Here is a 20,380-nt window from a genome sequence, read left to right as displayed (position 1 = left end):
GATGAGCCGCGGGCCTTTGAGGAAAGGGCGAGTGCGCCGAAACCGCTGCAAAGCCATGATTTTTCAAGCAGCAGCGCAGCCTGGGAACTTTGCATGTTTCGCCATTTTTTACATCCTGACTCATTTCTGTATCAAAAAACGTGTTCTCTGGAGCTCATCGGACACCCGCCGCCCCTCCCGCCGCCGCGGCGGCAGGCGGCATCCACCGCCGGGCAGCAGCAAGGGGAACTATAGCAGAAATCCCCCGCGGCTAGGCAACCGCAGCCAAGCCCCGGGCAGCCCCGGCGCCTCCGAGTTCCCCCCGAGTTCCTTTTCTATTGCCGGCGGGGGTTGCTTGCCCCCCGAGGGCCGCCGCCGCTGCAGCCCGCACGCCACGCAGGGAGCGGAGCAGGTGCACCCGCCAAGGCCCACCCTCCCCCCCGTCGGCGGGAGGCACCTGCGCGGGCCGGGGGCCGGTCGCGGGGTCTCGCCCGAGAGTTCTCGCCCCGCGGCCAGACTCCCCTTCCCCGCCCGCCGCGCCCGGGGCAGAGGGGCCGCCCCCCGCCCCGACAGCCCCACCAGCGACAGCCGCAGGGCGCGGGCACGGGGGGGCGGTGGACGCGCCGTCCAGGGCCCGCGGCGCGGGAGCGGCGGCGGCGCTGGCGCGGGGACTCCCGCCGCTGCCGCGCGGGATGGGCGGGGCGGGAGGGCGCCGTGGGGCGCGCGGCCCCGGTCCGCCCGCCCCGCGCCCCGCCGCCGCGGCACGGGCCCGCCAGGCGCCTGCGCACTGCAGGGGCGCCAGATTTGGCGGGAGGGGGAGTGTCCAAGGGCCCTTTGTTTGATGGCATCTCTGTTTACAGAGTTTACTCTTTAATCTCAACCTGTTTCCTCCTCCTCCTCCCGCGGCTCCTCGGCACTCCCGTGCGCGGCGGCGGAGCGCCCAGGCGCAGCCCGGCAGCAGGGTGCGGCGGCGGGCGCGGGCTCGGTCTCCCCCGTCCTCCTCCCCCAGCGGCCGGTGCGAGGATGTCCCGGAGACCCCGGCACAGGTAACCCGCTTGTCTGCGGGCGGGGGACGGCCGGCTGCGCTCCGCGCCTGTCACGCGGAGCGCGGGACGGGGGAGAGGGAAAGCGGCAGCAGCACACCGGCTCGCCCGGCGGACGGGCGGGCAGCCCCCCGTCCTCCGTGCACCTGGTCTACTCCGTCCCCGGTGCTGAGGCGCTCCCCTCCTCCGGAGGAGCTGCAGCCCAGCGGGACGCGCCGCGGAGCCGCCGGTGCCGGGGCGCTCGGGCCCCGCGCTGCACTCCCGCGGGGGGCCGGTGCTCGCCGCTCGCAGGAGCCGGCGCGGAACCCGACGGAGCTGCGCGCCCCGCAGCCCCAAGGCGGGACGATGTCTGGCGGGTTCGGTGGCGGCAGGTAGCGCGTCCCGTCCCATTCATTCATTCACTCCCGGCCGGGTGAGGCGGCAGGTGGGCGGCGGTGCGGGGACTCCGTTCGCTCTCTCGACTATTTTTTCCATTTATTCCTGCGGCCCTTTCGCCCTTGGAAGCGCGACTCTCGCCGGAGGGGCTTAGCTTTTTCCCGGTACACGCCACTCTGCTCTCGCCGGAGCGCGGCAGCGCGGGCGGGGGGCTGCGGGTCCGGCGGAGCGCTCGGCCGGAGCTGTCACCCGTGCCCGCCCGCCTGCCGCGCACCCGGGCCAGGGCGATCCCTGCCACGCCGCGCCGGGGGCCGGCGGCGGCGGTGGTGACCCGGAGGCTGCAGGCTGGACGGGACGGGGAGGCAGCGCCGCGTGGCCGCGTCCGTGCCGCCGCTGCCGGGCGGGCGCACAGAGCGGGTTTGTTGTCTAATTAGCCGGGGACGGCGAGTCGGACACGTGGAGGCTTTTTTCTCTTTCTCTTTGCAGCCCGGCATCCTCCCATCCTCCCCTCCCCTTTGGCTGACTGTGACAGGGCAGAATGTCGCAGCCTTGCCTGTCGCTTCCCGGACGCCGGCCCCGTCCGGTGGGACTGGGGGCTTGGTGGCCTCTTGATGGGGAAGAGGGGCTTGCAGTGCGGGAGGAGGCGGCGAGCCGCCGGGCGAGCGCCAGGCTGTACTTTCAGTGTCAGAGCGGGGCTGTCGCTAGGGCTGGCGGTGAATCACCCGGGCCGTCTCTCCCGAAAGAGAGGGACAGCCACCGCTGCCTCGCGGGCGCCTCCCGCAGGGACACGTCCGCCGCTCGGGGCTGGGAGGCCGGGGCGGCGCGGTGCGGTGTCCGCCTGAGCCACGGGCGCGGCGCCGGCGGGAGCGGGCGCGGGCTCTGCCCGGCGGGGCTGGTGCCCGAATTCCTTCAATCACGGTAACAGTCGCGAGTCGTTTCCTCTGCACCTCCTCTTTTTATTTAATTTATTTATTTATATATTTAGTTTTACCGCTCCCCTTTTTATTCCGTTCTTGCCCCCGTGTATCGTTGCACGAGCCGGTTGCCTCGGCGAGCAGCGCGGCGCTGACGGGCGGCCGGGGGACTCCCGCTGCCCGGGCCGGGCGGAGCGCCGTGCCGTGCCGAGCCGTGCCCTGCCGCCCGGGGGAAGGCCTCGGGGCTGCGGCCGGAGGTGCAAAATAAAGTTTTAGAGCACCGCAGAGGGCCCGGTTGGCTGCAGAAACTACCGAGCGTCCCGGAATCCCAGGGCACTTTTCTCCTGCTGGAGAACGCAGGTAGTACAGTGGAGTTTGCTCGGTTCTGCGGTGCCAGCGAGGCCCCAGTCATTTAAATAACCCTGTTCAAGAGCTGTGAAGTCCTTCAGCGCGTTGGCCGCTGCTGCCGTGCTGCTGCTGCTGCAGAGCGGCGTTTCCTTGCGGTGCCCTGTCCGCACCGCCGCGCAGGAAGCGCCGCCGATGGATGCGTACCTGTTGGCTGCCGTCTACGGAAAACTCGTTTTCAAAATGATACTTGGAAACTGTGCCACAAAACTTCCTTTGGCATATGGGCAGAGGCGCAGCTGTCTCTGTGTGTCACTGAGAAAAGTGAATCTGCTTCGAGCGGCGGCTGGGGAAGGGAGCCGCGCTTGTGGCAGCTGGAGCGTGGGAGCTTTCGCTCCAGCGCGGGAGGCTCCAGCTGCCAACGAGGGGTGCGTGCGGAGGGGGAGCTTCGCTTCCATCGGGGCTTTCTCCCGGTGCTTAGGGGGTCTGGGGAATAGGGAGTGAACCGTGGGGCTGCAGGGCTGCAGCGCAGTGGGCACGAGTTGAGGGTGGCCGCGATGGGCTGGGCGGGTGAGTCAGGGGCACCCGGCAGAGGCTGCAGGGACGCCACGCACAGCACAACAGGCTGTGGAAAACTTTTTACGTGTAGCATGTAAGCGTGCTCTTTCATGGCCCGTGACACAGGCCAGAAAACAGGGTGGAAGGTGTAGGGTGTGATTAGCCCAGTACTTTTAAAGAGTGTACGTTCAGCAGCTTGAGTTTTGGAGGTGTTTGCGTCTTGACGAGCAGTCACCGTGCCTCACTGCAACTTAATTTAAAGTAATCTCCTGAAAACAGGTTAACAGCATAAACAGCGCCTGTTAATTTTATTACAAAATAACTTTATTTTAATGTCTTAGTCAGACTTTTAACATACCACAGCATGCCATACCATCAGATAGATCACAGTTTTTAATCTTAATGACACTGACTCCTTTCTAACACTCGTGGCTAGCATCTTTTAGCTGACGTATAAATTAAACTGCTGTTCATACCTTAAAAGTTAGAAGTAAAATATTGTCCACCAAAAAGGCACGTCTTGTTGCAAAACACTCTCTTAGATTTAGTTAGCTGGGTAGAGCGAGTGCTGTTTGTGAAAAGAGTCATGGAGTCCTTTTTACCCATAGGTAGCCTATGGGGAAATCCCTTAGTCATGAATTAGGTGAGCAGAGTATTTCAAAAACAGTACGAGGGATTTAGAAATAGATTAGAGGTAATAAAGTTTTAGAAATGGAGAGTACAGAAGGGTTCAGTCATTCATTTGTTGGTTGCAGGATATTAAACAAGCTTGTCCTCAGTCCTTATCCGTCCAAACCCATAAATGGAGGGCATATTTTATATTAGAGCTTATTGATGTTAGTGCTGCCACTTACTGTCTTTACTTATTCGTAAAAACTTTTGCCTTTTCATATAGGGTCTATAAACATTTTCTCAAACAAGATTATTGTTTAGCTTTTTGTTTTGCCACGCAGTCTGTTTTGTTTTGGAACAGTATAAGAATCTGCTATATTAAACATACAAACACACTAATATTTTTCAGAATGTATGGCACGAGTTAAAGATCTTAAACACGTACTCATGTGCTGGACTCGGCCTCTAGTTGTCTTTATTGTCCCAAACATTGTGTTTTAATTTGAAACCTTCATTGGTTGAAAGTTTGCCAGATGTGTAATTCACCACTGATCTAACATTAGGAGCAGGTCTAAACATGCACAGTAATACGAAGGTTGCCAGCCCTTTGCTTGTATCTGTGGATACCAAAAACAGCAGAACCAGTTCAGAATACTAGAACAACAGAATGCAGAACAAAATCTTGTTGTGCAAGTTTTAGAACTTTTATCTGTGTAACCTTTGTAAGGATTGTAGTGGGGGGGTTTTTTGTGTTTTGTAATTAAGTAGCTCAAGCCCTCATGCTCCACTCTGTCTCACTGTTTCCTTTTGCAGTATATATAGCAGTGATGATGATGATGAAGATGTTGAGGTGTATGATCACGATTACGATGGTCTGCTTCCTAAGACTGGAAAACGTCACTTAGGAAAAACCAGGTGGACCCGCGAAGAGGTAAATCCAAGTTCATTGCTCTCCTGCATGTAAAAAGATAAGACAGAACATGGACCACATTCTTCTCCCACTTGCTTGATGTTCTTTACCATATTGGTAATCTGCAAATTTACTTCTGAGACAGTCCCCTATCTGAGGACAACTCTTTTGACCTGCTAGCTACATTCAGTGTTTTATTTAACTTTGAGCATAGTTCTTACCTTTTAAATAAAATGTATAAACAACTTTTTCATTTCCACTGAGCTCTGTGTTACAATATGTGAGGTGTGAATCTCTGGGTAATCCCTGTTGGAGAAGCAGATTCCGAGTCACCTGTAGCAGTGCTGCATTGTTGCTCCTTGCCTCTTTCTGTTTGAAACCTGTTGCTATTCCAGAACCTCTCTGTGTTCAGTGTCCCGCAGCAGCTAACAACTGTGGCAGAAACTGCTGCAGTCCTTCTGTGCCACTGGAATTTTGCACTTTAATTGTCCTGTTATGATTCCAAGTGGAAGTAAAGTAAAAGCTGGAGGAGAGAAACCCAGCAGTACCAAAACTGAGCATTCAAGATGTATTTTGCTTTTCAAGGTCAGAATGTGTTTTAGTTGTGACACCCTTGTGCTGACTTTCTGGGGAAATTGTGGTATCAAACTCCTTTGCCAGGTGGATCTGCTTTGCCCATTTAACTGGTTTGAGTTTGTTGTGGAATACAGTCATACAGTTCTTGAGTTATGTTTTGACTTTCTCTTCTCTACCAATGTGTATTGATGTAAAAACAGTGGCAGGTCACCCCTTGAAAGCCTTTTATTTATTTTTTTTAAATCATAGTCTGCCCTTACAAAGGTGGAGGTGGTTGTGATGTGGCCAGGGAGGAAAGGAAGGCCGTGAAGTGCAATGGCCATTGTCCTGTCACATGAACTGGGAGCATACTGGGAGGTGCTAACTGGGGAAGGAGAGGGCTACTCTTCTCCTCTTATCTCTTGGAGCATTTCTGGTTTGTTTTACACTATCTCGATCTTTCCCAGTACGTAAGACTGGTTTCTTTTTTCTTTAGGGTCTATATTTCTGGCCTTATCATTAAAAAGAGTGGGCCAATTTTTTTGCTCTTTACAAGTATGCAAAAATCCCTCACGGAGAACAGAAGCAAAAAGGAGCTGTTGTAGGTGGATAGGCCAGGAGCAAATCCCTGGAACTCCCATTACTTGCAAGACACATACTTGCAAGCTTAAGGCTGTGGTTTTCAGAGGTCCCCAGGTTGCTGAGTGCCTGAGTGTTCCTGAATTTCAGGGTTATTCTGATGCTTGGCATCTGAACACCCATTTTCTCCTGTAAATCCAGTCCAAGAATAACAGTTATAGTGCTTTGATGAGTAAAATGGGATTGTAGATTGTGAGTCAAAGAACTCCACAGAAGTCAGTCTTTCTCTTGCAGCACAGTAAAGAACCTACCAAAATCCATAGGAGTAGAAAAATCTTCTGCTTTAGGCAATTAAAAGCATGAGGACTCTACAGACCACCATCCCTTACACTCAGAAAGCAGAAGCAGATGCATTAGAAGCTACAAGAATGAATTTTAAAAAATTATTTCATTTGGATTTTAAGAGATTGCAATATTAATTATATCTGGGGGGGTTATGATTCAGGATGAGAAGTTGAAGAAGCTTGTGGAGCAGAACGGCACAGAAGACTGGAAAGTCATTGCCAATTTCCTTCCTGTAAGTGGATATTGGTTTCTGTTTCCAGGCTTAGCAGCAGCTCTTTTTCGCGGGATTTCCTTGATAAAGGGGAAGGGGAGTGGTTGCTTTATGGTTACTTTTTCAGGGGAGACATAAAACTTCCACAAATGGAGACCTTAGAAATTTAGTTAGATTACTGTGGAAACCCTTACTTTTATTTTTCCCTTCACTTCTCAAGAAGGGTTGGAAAAAATCAAACGAGCAAAAATGGGGGCTGGTGGGGACTTGCACAGCAGGTGATCAATGTGACGATGAAACAAAATGTCTCAGCACAGGGGAAAAAAGTAACTTGGGTGAATTGTAAGTTTGATTTTGAAGATAATTGCTTTGTGAACACTTTGGCTGATACTGAAATACTGCTTGTGAAAGCGTGCCAGCTATTGTGCAGATGGAGAAGGCAAGGTTTGTGTAGTTTTGGTGATGGAATCCTCAGTGCAGAAGTGATGGAAATCTTATCTATTCTGTGAGCAAATGGTTAACCACCTTCTTCTCAGACTTACTGTATCACTCTATGTTGTTTAGCAGTCTTAGCTGGCAGTGAAATACAGCAAAACAAGTGTATGTAAATAAGAGCATTCTCACTCTACTTTCATCTTGTCTAAAGAATTATCCACTTTGTGTATTTCACATTTCGCTAGAACCGGACGGATGTTCAATGCCAGCACCGATGGCAGAAGGTACTAAACCCAGAACTTATTAAAGGTCCGTGGACTAAAGAGGAGGATCAAAGGGTAATCAGTTTTCCTTTCTGTCTGATTAATGCCTTACTAGCAGATTTCAGGTGCTGGGGCAAAACTCCTGGAAACTTTGGTGGCCTCAACACTATTATGGCCAGAGGCAGATGGTATTTGTGTAGTGCTTTCTAAGTTTGCTATGCAAATAAATTACTGTTGCTTTACAGCACTGTAATGTAGAATTGCAGTCTAGAAATGCCTTAACTATTACCAGATTTTTCCTTTCGGGTGAAAAAAAATGAACGGGAAGTGGGGAACTTTAATTGCTATTAGTTTTACTGTGGCAGTTTTGAGAAATGTTGTTGAAAATATTGCTCCACCACAGAAAAAAAATTTCATTGATTCCTGATGCATCATTAAATACAGGCAGTTTTTATGTCCTTCTTTGAAGGTAATAGAGCTCGTGCAGAAATACGGTCCAAAGCGCTGGTCGGTCATTGCTAAGCATTTGAAGGGAAGGATTGGAAAACAGTGCAGGGAGAGGTGGCACAACCATTTGAATCCAGAAGTGAAGAAAACCTCCTGGACAGAAGAGGAAGATAGAATTATTTACCAGGCACACAAGAGGCTGGGAAACAGATGGGCAGAGATTGCAAAATTGCTGCCTGGACGGTAATGACATATGCTTTTAGCTCTTTAAAAAGGAAAAGAGGAAAAAGCTGCGGGTCTGGGCAGTCTGTTTTGGTCGCCTCAGGCTGCACTGTATAAGTGGAAAAAAAATTTGGGATCAAAACCTGGGAAGCTAGTGACAACGATGTGCGTTTTTCTCTGTGGGGAACTTCACTGTTTGGTCAGTACATGCAACAGTATGCTATTTTTACAGGTTTTTAATGTTTGCCATGGGTAAAAAAGCCAGTAAGTGGAGCAAGACCATAAGGGTTTCCTAAGTGTTCATGCAGTCTTATTTGTGCTTGTGATGACTGTCAAAATTTAAATCAATTTAACAGTGAATGATCAGGCTCTGAAAGTGGAGCATAATTTACATTCAGATAAGGGTATGCCCTTCAACATGAAATCCGGTCTGTTTATTCAAAATTATTTAAGAGAAGACTTCTTCAACTTGTATTATTGCTCTTGAATCATACAGATGATTTTGACCTGTTAAGAAACCATGTGTAAAACAGGAGAAGCTTTTTCCTCAAACTCTGGTCCTGGAAATACTTGTCTCACTGATAGCTTTTGTACAGGTTGTATATAACCTCAAAGATTCAGTGGCTTATTTGCTGTGATTAAAAGTGACTCAAAATGTGGGCAGCAAAAAAATGTAAGCAAGGGGCAGGTTTCCATTCCTACTTTTCTTCCTGCTGTTTCATAAAACGTCTTCAATACCTAAATATAAGGCCTAAGATTGTGATAGCCTTTTAAACAGTCATTCCTTGGGCTGCTTTCACCTTCTAGAAGATAACAGGAAAGGAATTAGCTCTTAGAAATATTTTTGTAGCTTCCACACATCACAGATACTACTTTGAATGATGCCATGCAGTGGTGATGTTTTTCAAATAGCAGAGTTGTTCTAAAGCATACTCTTAAAATCTCACAAACCTGGTAAGTTTGCTTTTACTGACTCATATATGTGAGGATTTGAATCTCAGTTCTTCTGCATCTAAGAAAAATCCCAACAGTTTTATTTACTGAGTTTGTGTGTACAGTATGATGTTGTTGTTGTCTAGGTGACCAGCTGGAAAGTTGCTTGGAAGTCAGTCTATTCACAGCTGTTCTCCACAGTCTTTCTTTCCAGCACTGAGACACAATAAGACTCCACTGAAATATTAAGATATAGGAAGATGATGTTGGCGTTCCTTTAGGATAACCTCAAAGAGATGCTAGCCTTTGTTGTCTGCTCACTTCATGGGAATGAGGTGAAGATGAAGTTAGCAATTTCTTATAATTTGAGGATCTAAACAATGAGAGATTGCTTTAAAAAGTATGTAAACAACCATAGCCCACTTTTCTTTTTCTTCCCTAACTTTTATATCCAGCCCCTTTCCTGAGAAGTTGGGAGTAGCATTTGTAGTGGTAGGGGTAGGAGAAGGGTCAGAGAAGAGCTCAGGGTTTTAACAGAAATGCAGACGTTAGTTCCTTTCCCACTGACCTGTCTGAATTGGAAATGCTCGTTTTTGAAACTCCTCGAACGTCTGTATTTCTGTTGCAGAACTGATAATGCTATCAAGAACCACTGGAACTCCACCATGCGCCGAAAGGTTGAGCAGGAGGGCTACCTGCAGGAGTCCTCCAAAGCCTGCCACTCCTCAGCAGCTGCTGGCTTTCAGAAGAACAACCACTTGATGGCCTTTGCTCACAACCCATCGCCGCCCGCCCAGCTGCCGGTGGCCAGCCAGCCCCCGCTGGGCAGCGACTACCCCTACTACCACATCCCTGAGCCACAGAACGTAAGTGCCTGAACACAGGAGTTTTGCCTCCTTGAATAGATGGGGGCAGTTTAGCCGTGCCTGGTTTCAGCATGAAAGGATTTTCTTCGTCTTGGTGGACTTGGGTGTGTTTGATGCCGGAGGTCTTTGACTTTTGCTTCGTTCGGTGGTGAAAACAAGTACATTTCATACTGGGGGCGTTCGGGTGGTGGAACGGGGTACAGAGGGTTTAACGTCTTGGGAACAGTTAACATATTTCTTAGAGCTGTGAATATTAAATTCCTCGAATATCAGTTGAATCTGGTTAATTCTGTGTTCCGTGTCAAAATCTCCCACGTTCTCTTTAGTAGTATTCTGTTTGTGGGTTGCCTGTCGGAACCAAGCGAACAAGTATTGGTTTTAATCAGATTTCTTTTCTATTAATGATTAATAATGAAACAGGCTCCTCCTTTAGACAGTTGCATTGTAGAGTTTTAGATGATAATAAATTGCATCTCTTGCTTTTTCACTTCAATTTAGAAAATCCTTACAAATGTGTCTATGAATTATTCATATTTTCTCGTTCAGGAAGGGTAAATATTTCATACATGAATTTTCTTTCTTCCTCTCTAATGCTCGCTGTCATATTCCTAAAAAACTGATTACTTTTCTTGTAGATATTTTTAGCTTTTTTGCTATTTCATCTCTGCGGACTACAGATATTAAGCACCTAAAACCAATGTGTGTTTAACTCAAACTGACAATGCAAGCAAATAATATGATGGAAATGATCAATTTTTGCTTTTTTGACCTAGGTTCCTGGTCAGATCCCGTATCCAGTAGCACTGCATGTAAATATTGTCAATGTACCTCAGCCAGCTGCTGCAGCTATCCAGGTAGATAACTTGAACCTCATTTCAACAGTCAATTTCTTCTATATTTGATAAACTAAAATGCAGACATCGTACATTAAGGAAACATTTTAATTAAGTGTGGTGAAACGAGAAAATGGGGAAGGTCGGGGAATTCTGACATGGTTAATAATTGCTCCTTCTGAAGTGGATTTAAACTGAAGTAGTTGACATCTGGTGTGATGGCTTTCACTTTCTCCATTTCAAATGTCTATACTGAAATTCAGCAAGACTTTGGTAGGGGAAAACACAATTGACGTTTATTTCATCTTTGAATCTAATTTGGCTGTTATAACCACAGGTCGGCAAACCATGAGCATTTTAGTGCTACATCCTATCAGACCTTTATCTTTTCTTTTCCCTTAACTCTTAATTTCAGAGACACTATAATGATGAAGACCCTGAGAAAGAAAAGCGAATAAAGGAATTAGAGTTGCTACTAATGTCGACTGAGAATGAACTGAAAGGGCAGCAGGCATTACCAGTAAGATTGTCACTGTGTGCTTGGATGGAGGGATAGCAGCCTTACCCCAGTGCTTGTCTTTTTAACTTTTTACTCCCCCTCTGCCTTCAGTACTAATCAAGGCTCTATATTTCCGTTTTAAAAGGATGAAACATAGCACATATATAATCTGTATTTGCTTCATAAATTCTTTTATTGAGAAAAAAAAAATCCAAGAATTTTGCAGGTATCACTTTGCAAAGTGGGAGCAGGATCGGGCTCTGTAACATGATGTAATATTGGAAACATGATGATTGTACAAAAATTGAAAATCCTACAGACCTTTAATCAGTACGGGGATCTGTGTTTCTGAAAGTGTGCGATGGTTCATGTGATGAAAATGTAGTGCCTGTGCATTAGATTTTTCTTCTCTGTTGTATTCTTTCCTTCAGCTGTGTTTTATACACTTGGTAAACTTCAGACTTGGTGCATGTTTGAGAATTTGTTTTACTCCTCCAAATAATGTTAGACTCTTCATAACTGCATGCGTGGAGCAAGTGCTGGCTATTACTGAATTCTCATACGTTGTTGTATACGCCATTGGATGTTAATGTGTGAAAACCCTTGTGTAACTACTTAACACCGTTGCCAAAGCCAAGAATCCCAAAATCATTTTTTGAAGATAGGTGATAGCCAGCAGATTTTTTTTTTTTTCTTTTTTTTTTTTTTTTAGGTAATATTTAAATTAAAAGAACTGCATGCATGATACGTTAGTTTGGCCACTTTTTAACTTTAGTTAATGTTTTGCAATTTCTTCTGTTGCATGATCACGCTGGAAAGAAACTTCTGTTAATTTGTTCTTCTGCTTTCCTAACCACGTTGATTTGACAGCCTCTTCATTGCATTGGCGTAAGCTGTAGCATTAGACAGGGATAGCAGAAGAAAAGGAGATAAACAGACAAAAGCAACTCTAACTCTAAAAACTTTTAGCCTCTAGAGTGCTGAGCACTCAGTAGGGAAATCATGCCGTTCCTTGCTTCTTACAGAAAAGGACTTGCAGGCACTTTTTGAGCCCTTGGAGTAACAAAGTATGAATTGATTATGTGCTAGTAATGACATATGCCTATAATCCTGGAAGTAATTTATGAGGTAACTTTGGGATACCAAATACAATGCCAGTATTACTTAAAACAAGATCTTGCACTGATGAAAGGAAACATCTTGACAATTGTTTCGTAGGCATAAGCTCTTAGATGATGGTGCAACTACTTTTATCTTTCCTCCAGTGGCATCTGACACCTTGTGCAATTTCATTGCTAAGTTCCTTCTGCCTTTCCCCCCGCCCTTGTCTTCTTAATTTTTTTTTTTTTTTTTTTTTTTTTTTTCCCCCTTCTTCTTCCTTTAGACACAGAACCACACATCAAACTACCCCGGCTGGCACAGCACCACGATTGCTGACAGTACGAGGACCAGTGGTGACAGTGCACCTGTTTCCTGTTTGGGGGAACATCACCACTGTACTCCATCTCCACCGGTGGATCACGGTTGCTTACCTGAGGAAAGTGCATCCCCTGCACGGTGCATGATTGTTCACCAGAGCAACATCCTGGACAATGTTAAGAATCTCTTAGAATTTGCTGAAACACTCCAGTTAATAGACTCCGTAAGTAGACTTGCCGCCTCAGGTGGATTTGTGCATGGTCAAGGAGTAAGGGGTGAGGAGCTGGGATTATCCTAAATGTGGTTGTTGGTTTTTTCCTGAGTAACTTCAAGTTGCTCCAGGATCTAAAGCTTATCTTCTGACACGACAAAATGTGCAGCTGCTTGTAAACGGAGCCCTCAAGCATGGATGCATATGCTTTTTGTGGGTGTCTCCCTTGTCTGCTACATCTTGGAATGGGAGTGTGAATTTTGGCAAGCTGCACAGTAGGAGCTTGAAACAATCTCTCAATTTTATGTCTCCTTAAAATAAAATCAGAGATACTGTGAAAATTTTTAAACAACGAGATGATATTTAGTGGTATTTGAAGCAACATATGCCATAGGTTTGTGTCCAGCCGCTATGTATCTGCATAATTTTCCAGAATTTTTAGTTGTAGCCTCAGTAGCTGCTTCTCAAAGTTTAAGGAGCTTGCCCGGGCGTGTTTGAAGGACTGTAAACACACATTTAAATGTCAAGTATCTGACTGATGCTGACATGGACCTGTTCTCATTGCAGTCCCTGGGATGCTACGTGTAAGGAAGTAGCACATTGAATTAGTTTGTTGGTGGCAACCTCCTTCAGAAGCAGAGGTCTCTGCTTCATACGGTATCATTTCCCTTTCAGCACATCCAGGGCAGCATTGCACGTTAGGAAGAGGCCAGTCTTGGTCTACAGCACACATTTTTTTTGTAACGAAAGGTACCATCATCATATCGAGCACAAAACACTGGGCAAGCAAATAGTAAGGACATAATCTGACTCATTCATCAGGGACTCAGTTGCCAGCAACACTGCTAGGATGTCAGACAGTTTGATAAGATCAAGGCATGTCTTGAAAACACAAATTGTGTTCGCAGTGTTGCTGCTCCCATGAACAGGGTCAGGCTGAGCTGAGCTGGGAAAGACTTTGTTGTTGTTGTTGGTTACAGGCATATCCTAGCGCTGTATTTTCATGAGGTGGCACTATACACTGTCTTATAGCTCCGTGCCTCCCACGTTGTTTCAGGATCCTTCATCATGGGGTGATCTCAGCAGTTTTGAATTCTTTGAAGACACAGACACTCCGGCTAGCAGAGCTCCCTCAGGCACTCTCGCGCAGCTTCAGCAAAGAGGGGCCAGCGCTTGTAGACCTCAAGGACAGTCCACCACAAATTTGAGCAAAGTCGTGTCGAGTCAGGGCTCTCTTGGCTCACCAAAGTCCTCATCTGCCTCACAGGGCAGTGCAGCTCCGTGGGTCCTTCTTCGCAAAAGGAGAGGGCACTGCAGCCCCTTAGAAAGTGGCCACGGTAGCACCTTGGTCCTAGCTGACGTCAGCAGCTCAACTCCTCCTAAGCGCTCCCCTGTCAAAAGCCTGCCCTTCTCTCCCTCGCAGGTAGATCAAGACTTCTGCACAGATGTTACTAATTCTCAAAAGTCACCCCAGTCTTAACAATTCAGAAACTAATCCTTTGGAAAAAATGACTAATTACCGTTGTGCTTGTTGATTTCGCTCTGTGTTTGAATCTTCCCACTGCTCCTAGTCTTCACCACTGAGTTTAGTTAATCAGCAAGCTGTTGATTCTCATCTTTTAAATTCATCTGCTGGGCTTGGTTTTATGTGTTTTGGTTTTTTGCCTTTTTGGGTCTTTTCAGTATGGGAATGTGACTCCTTGCTTTACTCTTCCTGCTAACTCCAACTACTAGAGTTTAACATTTCTGATTGCCAGTGATACTTTCCATCTCTGTCCATTTACATTATGATTCATTGACCTAGAAAACCCCAAACTGCGTTTAAATAGCATTCAGGTTGTGAGACAAACTGACAACAACCAGAAAATTCAAATCACACTTGCCATCCTCTGCCCAGGCCTTGAGAGTTGGAGTGGAATAGGAATGAGGAGAAAAATGGCCTGTTAAAATGGCCTGGCATGCGCTTTCAAATTCATGATGATGGTTGCTTTGTTTCACAGCTGTAGCACTATTTAAAAGTGTTTTGGATTTTTTGTTTGTCCGTGTTGGTTTGCTTTAGTCTTTGATGTCAAAGAAACACTATTTCATGAGGGATAGTAAAAGGTTCCTTGTAGTGATTTCCCACTGCATTTCCCATTACCTATTAGCTATTTTATTCATGTGTCATTTTTCCAGCGAAAGCCGGATTTTCTTATGTGCCCCATTTTTATAAAGTGGCAGATTGAATTTAGAAGAGAATACATTGAATTGTTGTCAGAATAAAGGATACCACTACGCTCACAGATTTGTGGATGCTAGACATAGAAACAATGTTTTAGGTTACTAGGTAGAACACATGGAAGAGCAATTTTCTCCAAACAAATAGTGCTGCCTCTTTTTCAGTCAGCTGTTTCCATTCCAAAGCATTCCACGCACCTGTCACAGGTGGCAGCTTTCATTTTATGCTCCGAAAATGAAGTGCTTTCTTTTGAGAGAGATGATAGGAAATATATTTTCCTGTCATAAACGCTTTATTTACTGCCCTAAAAGCCCCTAGGTGCCACATGTAAATATTTGTGGAATTTAACCATGTTTCCTGTAGGTTTATTTCTGAAACATCCCTTGTTCATTTTTACCCAGTTTCTTGGGCACACTGGTCTTAGTTGAAATTTGTTTGGAGAAAATCCAAATCAGGCTCTGAAACTGGTGGAAAGTGTTTCTCATTGGAACAGAGTGTCATTTCCTTTAGAATTTCCCTCTCTAGCTTCCTGAGCCAAACCATTGAGTATTTTTTTCACAGTGTAGTCAGATAGCCCACGTACCCCTACTCGCATCGTAGGGTCAGGAGAGTGACTCACGTCAACCAGAAGAAAAACATTTATTTTTCTTTTGTTCAGTAACGTCAGCCTAAGAGCTCAGCCGTGTTATCTGGACGTTCCTGTTAATTCTTTTTTTTCTTTCCACACGTGCAGTTCTTAAACACCTCATCCAATCACGAGAGCTTGAACCTGGACAACCCTGCGCTTACCTCCACTCCGGTGTGCGGCCATAAGATGGCAGGTACCACCCCGTTCCACAGGGACCAGGCTTTCAAAGCCCAGAAGGAGAACCACGTGTAAGTCTGTTGTCGAGCTCACGAGGGTCCATTTCTTCACATTTGCATGCAACCAGAGTGCTGGGTCAGCCTGTGCTTTAGGCTGTAAGAGGGTGGGTTTAGATCAGATACGGGGAAAGAATTCTTTTCTGGGAGGGTGGCGAGGCGCTGGGGCAAGCTGGCCAGACAAGGTGTGAATGGCCTATCCCTGGATGAAGCCCTGGGCAACCTCATCTCGTGGAAGGTGTGCCTCCCTCTGGCAGGGTGTTTGGAAGGAGATGATCTTTAAGGACTGTCCCAGCCTAAACCGTTCTACGATTCTGTGCTTGCTGCAGAGGCGTTTGCTCACTCATTCGGATTTTTCTTAGCTGGGAGTAAAACTTCCGCTTTACGACTATTGAGTTAGGTTATTAAACCGTGCATATTAAACCGTTCACCAGTTTTTAAAATAAAGTCATTACACCTTACCTTGCAGTTACATGGACATTCTACTATAAAAGCAAAATGGATTATAAGATCCGAGGGAAATATTTTCCAAAGTCTTACAACAATACTGCGTGCATTTCTGTAAAGATGTAGTATTTCGAAGCATGTTCCTTTAAAGTTCCTTTCCTTTCTTTTTAAAGTTTCAGGACTCCAGCAATCAAGAGGTCGATATTAGAAAGCTCTCCAAGAACACCCACTCCATTCAAAAACGCACTTGCAGCTCAGGAAATCAAATACGGTCCTTTGAAGATGCTGGTAAGAAGGAAACAATGATAAAAGTTGCTTTGATATTAGTGCAGAGGGATGTTCTGGGACTTGGATATAACGTTTCTTTCTTTCAGCCTCAAACTCCAACTCATCTTGTAGAAGATCTGCAGGATGTTATCAAGCAGGAGTCGGAGGAATCTGCAATAGTGGCTGGGCTACATGAAAGTGGACCCCCTTTGCTGAAGAAAATCAAACAAGAGGTAAATCTCAAACTTACCTGAGGCAATTTAATTCAGAACTCTTTGCTGAGAAACTTATAGCAATGCCTTTTCTGTTAAATAGCTGTCTGTTTTTCTTTCATGTGAGCCCCAAGATCTTAGTGTCGGTTCCATATAGTACACTAGGCATGTCTAATTCATCTCCCATTGATTTCCATAGAAGTCTTTCTGCTGTTTTCAGCAGGGGTTTGCTTGGGCTGTTCTAATGCAGTTTTCGTTTGAAACTTAAAAAGAAAAGAAAAATTAGACATGAATTTGGATTGAATCTTTCAAATATTGGTGAAAAGTATAGAAGAACCCCATGGGGACCAAGCTCCGTGGAGTGACTTAGAAACCTGAACATTTGAGGACATTGCATTATGTTACTTTGTCACTAAAGTTCTAAAAATACATATATTCTCAATCCTTTCTAGGGGATTAAACTCCTGAATACTGGCAGAGCACGGAGTGCAAGTATTCAAAGTTTTATTAGCTGAGGATTTTTTTTTGGAGAACCTTGAACTTTTTTCTTCTGCAAAGAGCAAGGCTTCTGTAAAAGATGTTGCTGTAAACATTCATTATGCCCCTCTGTGAAGAATATTTGTTCAATTTATTAAGCAACTGACAGAAATCTCCTGGTCAGTTGCTTAAACAACATGTGGTGGTTGAATCGTGCCTTTCCTGCTTTCAGGTGGAGTCCCCAACAGATAAAGCTGGGAATTTTTTTTGTTCAAATCACTGGGAAGGAGAAAACCTGAACACTCAGCTCTTTACACCGGGGTCTGCTATGGAAGATGTGCCAGTAAGTATGAGTTTTCACACCATCGAAGGAATTCTTTGTTTTACATCCCTGTTCGATTCTTAAATGCAAGAGAAAGAGAGCATTTTTTCTGATTTTCCTCACAAATAGGTTTTATTCCTTATTTCCGTGTCATTTTCCTGTGCCAAGCATAAAAACCAAAATGCTACTCTTAATTATCACTCTGTCACCCACAGAAGGTTGTAGAAGTTGCTGTCATTTTGTAGCCCATAGACTTTGAAGAGCCTACCCTTGAAGGATGCTTGCACCTGTATGTAGAAATGACTAGATCATGGAGTTAAAAACTGGTGAGAGAGAGAGACTCTCTCTTGGTTTTTGCAAGGGAGACCTTGCATGAGCACAATAACTATTCAGTGTTACTGTTATTCTTGGATTTGGGATTTTTGCTGGATTGAAAGCCTTTGCACATTGCAATGCTCCTGCAAAGCCAAGTCCCAGGATTGCAGCCTAATGTCTGCTCCTCATCTGTGGCTGTGCCCAGTATAGCAACTTCTGCACTCAAGCTGGGTGCACTCAACTTGCAGTGCATTCCAATTCAGGTTGTTCTCATGAGTTGCTGAAAACCTTTTTCTTTTTTCTTTTCCTGTTCAGAATCTTCTTACCAGTTCCATTTTAAAGATGCCTGTGTCTGAAGAAGATGATAGTTTTCACAAAACAGTTGCAGTACCTAGAAACAGGCCACTGGCTAGTCCTCTACAGGTAATTATTCTTTGATGAAAGTACCCTCTGTATATAAAAATACATATATGCATCCATATATATATATATGTATATTGCTTTCTCACACACTGATTGTAAGTTTTGGGTATGGAAGAATGGAATGTTGAGGTGAATGTGGCTGAGGATCACACTTTGTGGAGCAGAAGGGCACAGTGGCTGCAGCAGAGCGGCTGGGAAGCTAAACGGGGCACAGCCCTGTGTGTGGGATAGTGTGTGTAACTCACCTGGGTGCACTGTGAAATTGGTGATCGGAGAATTAACGTGGACCAGAGGGTTGGTTTTTTCCTATAGACTTCTTGTAGGTGGCACTGCTGTTTTGGAGATTTGAGTGGCGTGGTGGTGGCCAGGACTTGTGACTGGCCTTGGGGGTGAGAGGAGACACTCTCGCCCTGCCTGGCTGGTGCAGGTGTGGCCAGTATTGCCCATCCAGCCCAGCACCAGGATGGCCTTTCCCCAGTGACGGCTAAATGTGTAACTGTTGTAATGTAAGTCAGATGTTTGTGTCTGTGCTTTTGCCGAGTGTTTACAAACATCGAGTTTGCTGTGCTGTAAAACAGAGCTGTTGCACAGGGGCTGATCCGAAGCCCACCGAAGTCATAAGCAGCCGGTTCGGCAGCTCTTGTGTACTTCAGCTGGAGCCCACAGCAAGTCATTCAGAATACAAAACATAATTTCTGTATTTCCGAGGTGGATGACTAAGTGATTTTGTAGCCCTTCTCCACATGGGAGACCTGAAGGGAAGTGTCTCATTCCCCAGGGTGAGTCACTGTCAGGAAGGAAATTGTAACGCCATAGTTCCTGACTTTCAGACAGATAGTCCACATGGCTAATCCTTTCTTTCCTCCCTCTTTCCAGAATTTACATTAGGGCTTATTTACAGTAGGAAGGAATGAATAAAGGCTGGTTTTGATTAAGCATTTCTAGCCAGGCATTAAAAAAGGAGATAGTAAAATTTTACACATGTCCCCATTAGGCACAGTTTGCCATGGAGCAGGCTTGTATGTTGTGCTGCAGAATCATTTGATGAAAACCAGCCCTGGAGAGCAGGGACCAGGGCTCCCCTTGGCATGGGGCTGTTTGTAGAGGCCAAAGATTCACTCTCAGTATTGTTTCTCTGCTCTTCCCTGGTGAGCTGTGTTTCTTGGCTGCACTCTGGTAGCCAGCCAAAAGAAGGGTTTGCAGATCCACTGCCCCTGGTCTAGGGCAGTGTCTAGGGGCTGAATTCACACCCACCTCATGGCAGGGGAGCCTGGGTCTCCAGCTTTGCGGGGGGTGGCTGGAGCTCCCTGGTGGGTGCATGGCAGGAGGCCGCTGGTCCCCATGAGATCAGCCCTGCTGCATCCCAACACCTGTCTCAGTCGTGATCCCAGCCAAAATCTGGGCTCCCTCACAGATTTAGGGCAAAATTTTCAGGTAGCTAAACAGCATGGGCTGTGTGTTGTCCTGTTGGTGGTAGCTGCCTGCACTCCGGCTGTAATAAAAAAGAAGGATCTGAGAGGTCTATAAAATAGGATCTTTTGATCTTTAGTGTACTGGTGTTATGTTTCCTGCTATCTAAAAATAATTTCTTTACAAGCTGCTGTAAACTAAAGGGCTTGTTTAACCTTCTGTCCTCACTCATGCTGATTTTGTTCAGGAAGTTTACATGAGTCAATTTGTGGATCATTCTGGATTCAATTCTTCACTCCTTGCTCAGGAAAACCACGTTAAAAGTCAGATATGCTCATTGTTTGGGTTAAGAGGACATTTTCTTAAGTACGAACCGAGTTAAAAAGGACTTCCCAACTCCTCTCAGTGTGTTGAACTGAAAGAAAAAGTAGATGTAAAAAGCCCCAAAATGAATAGTTAGTATGCAGCTTCTTGGTGTACTAGTATAAAGGTAAAATTGTTCTCTCTAGTGATGAAACATTGAGCTTTTCAGATGAAATGTAATCTTAAATGAAGGATGAGGCTTGGGGTTTCTGTGATGGTGGCACAGACAGCTTTTTCGGAATGAAACGCAGACTTTTTGTAAGTGCAGTATTGTCTGCCAATGGCTGCACTCTCTGATTTGGACTTGGTGTCGTGGTTAAAAGTAATGGTGAAGCTGCTTGGCTCCGTGTCACAGGGAGGAGTGTGGCCCCGAGCAGCCTGGCTCTGTTTCACACCAGAAACTGCTGCTGCTCTGTCCCTGACGCTTCCCCTCCTCCACCCCAGTGTAAATGGACTAGGGCACAGCATGTCTAAAGGGTGCAAAGCCACTGAAAACGTTAGCCTTTGTGCT

At 46.2% G+C, this 20,380-nt stretch overlaps 1 protein-coding gene across 1 annotated transcript in view; it reads left to right on the top strand.

Moving 5' to 3' along the window:
• Nucleotides 1–863: 863 nt before the first annotated feature.
• Nucleotides 864–20,380, top strand: part of MYB (MYB proto-oncogene, transcription factor) — a 28,292-nt gene continuing 8,775 nt past the window's right edge. Inside the window, exons 1-14 of the mRNA XM_040058972.2 lie at nucleotides 864–1,025; nucleotides 4,640–4,757; nucleotides 6,376–6,447; nucleotides 7,107–7,199; nucleotides 7,594–7,814; nucleotides 9,355–9,592; nucleotides 10,366–10,446; nucleotides 10,841–10,945; nucleotides 12,309–12,566; nucleotides 15,506–15,648; nucleotides 16,254–16,368; nucleotides 16,455–16,580; nucleotides 17,269–17,379; nucleotides 17,989–18,096. Coding sequence (XP_039914906.1) covers nucleotides 1,003–1,025; nucleotides 4,640–4,757; nucleotides 6,376–6,447; nucleotides 7,107–7,199; nucleotides 7,594–7,814; nucleotides 9,355–9,592; nucleotides 10,366–10,446; nucleotides 10,841–10,945; nucleotides 12,309–12,566; nucleotides 15,506–15,648; nucleotides 16,254–16,368; nucleotides 16,455–16,580; nucleotides 17,269–17,379; nucleotides 17,989–18,096 — 1,812 coding nt within the window. The 5' untranslated portion in view covers nucleotides 864–1,002. The remainder of the gene's footprint in view (nucleotides 1,026–4,639; nucleotides 4,758–6,375; nucleotides 6,448–7,106; nucleotides 7,200–7,593; nucleotides 7,815–9,354; nucleotides 9,593–10,365; nucleotides 10,447–10,840; nucleotides 10,946–12,308; nucleotides 12,567–15,505; nucleotides 15,649–16,253; nucleotides 16,369–16,454; nucleotides 16,581–17,268; nucleotides 17,380–17,988; nucleotides 18,097–20,380) is intronic.

This window comes from Hirundo rustica, chromosome 3, assembly GCF_015227805.2.
Source record: "Hirundo rustica isolate bHirRus1 chromosome 3, bHirRus1.pri.v3, whole genome shotgun sequence".
Classification (NCBI taxonomy): Eukaryota; Metazoa; Chordata; class Aves; order Passeriformes; family Hirundinidae; genus Hirundo; species Hirundo rustica.
Note: the sequence above shows the minus strand (reverse complement) of the source record. Positions and strands in the feature narration are given on the sequence as shown.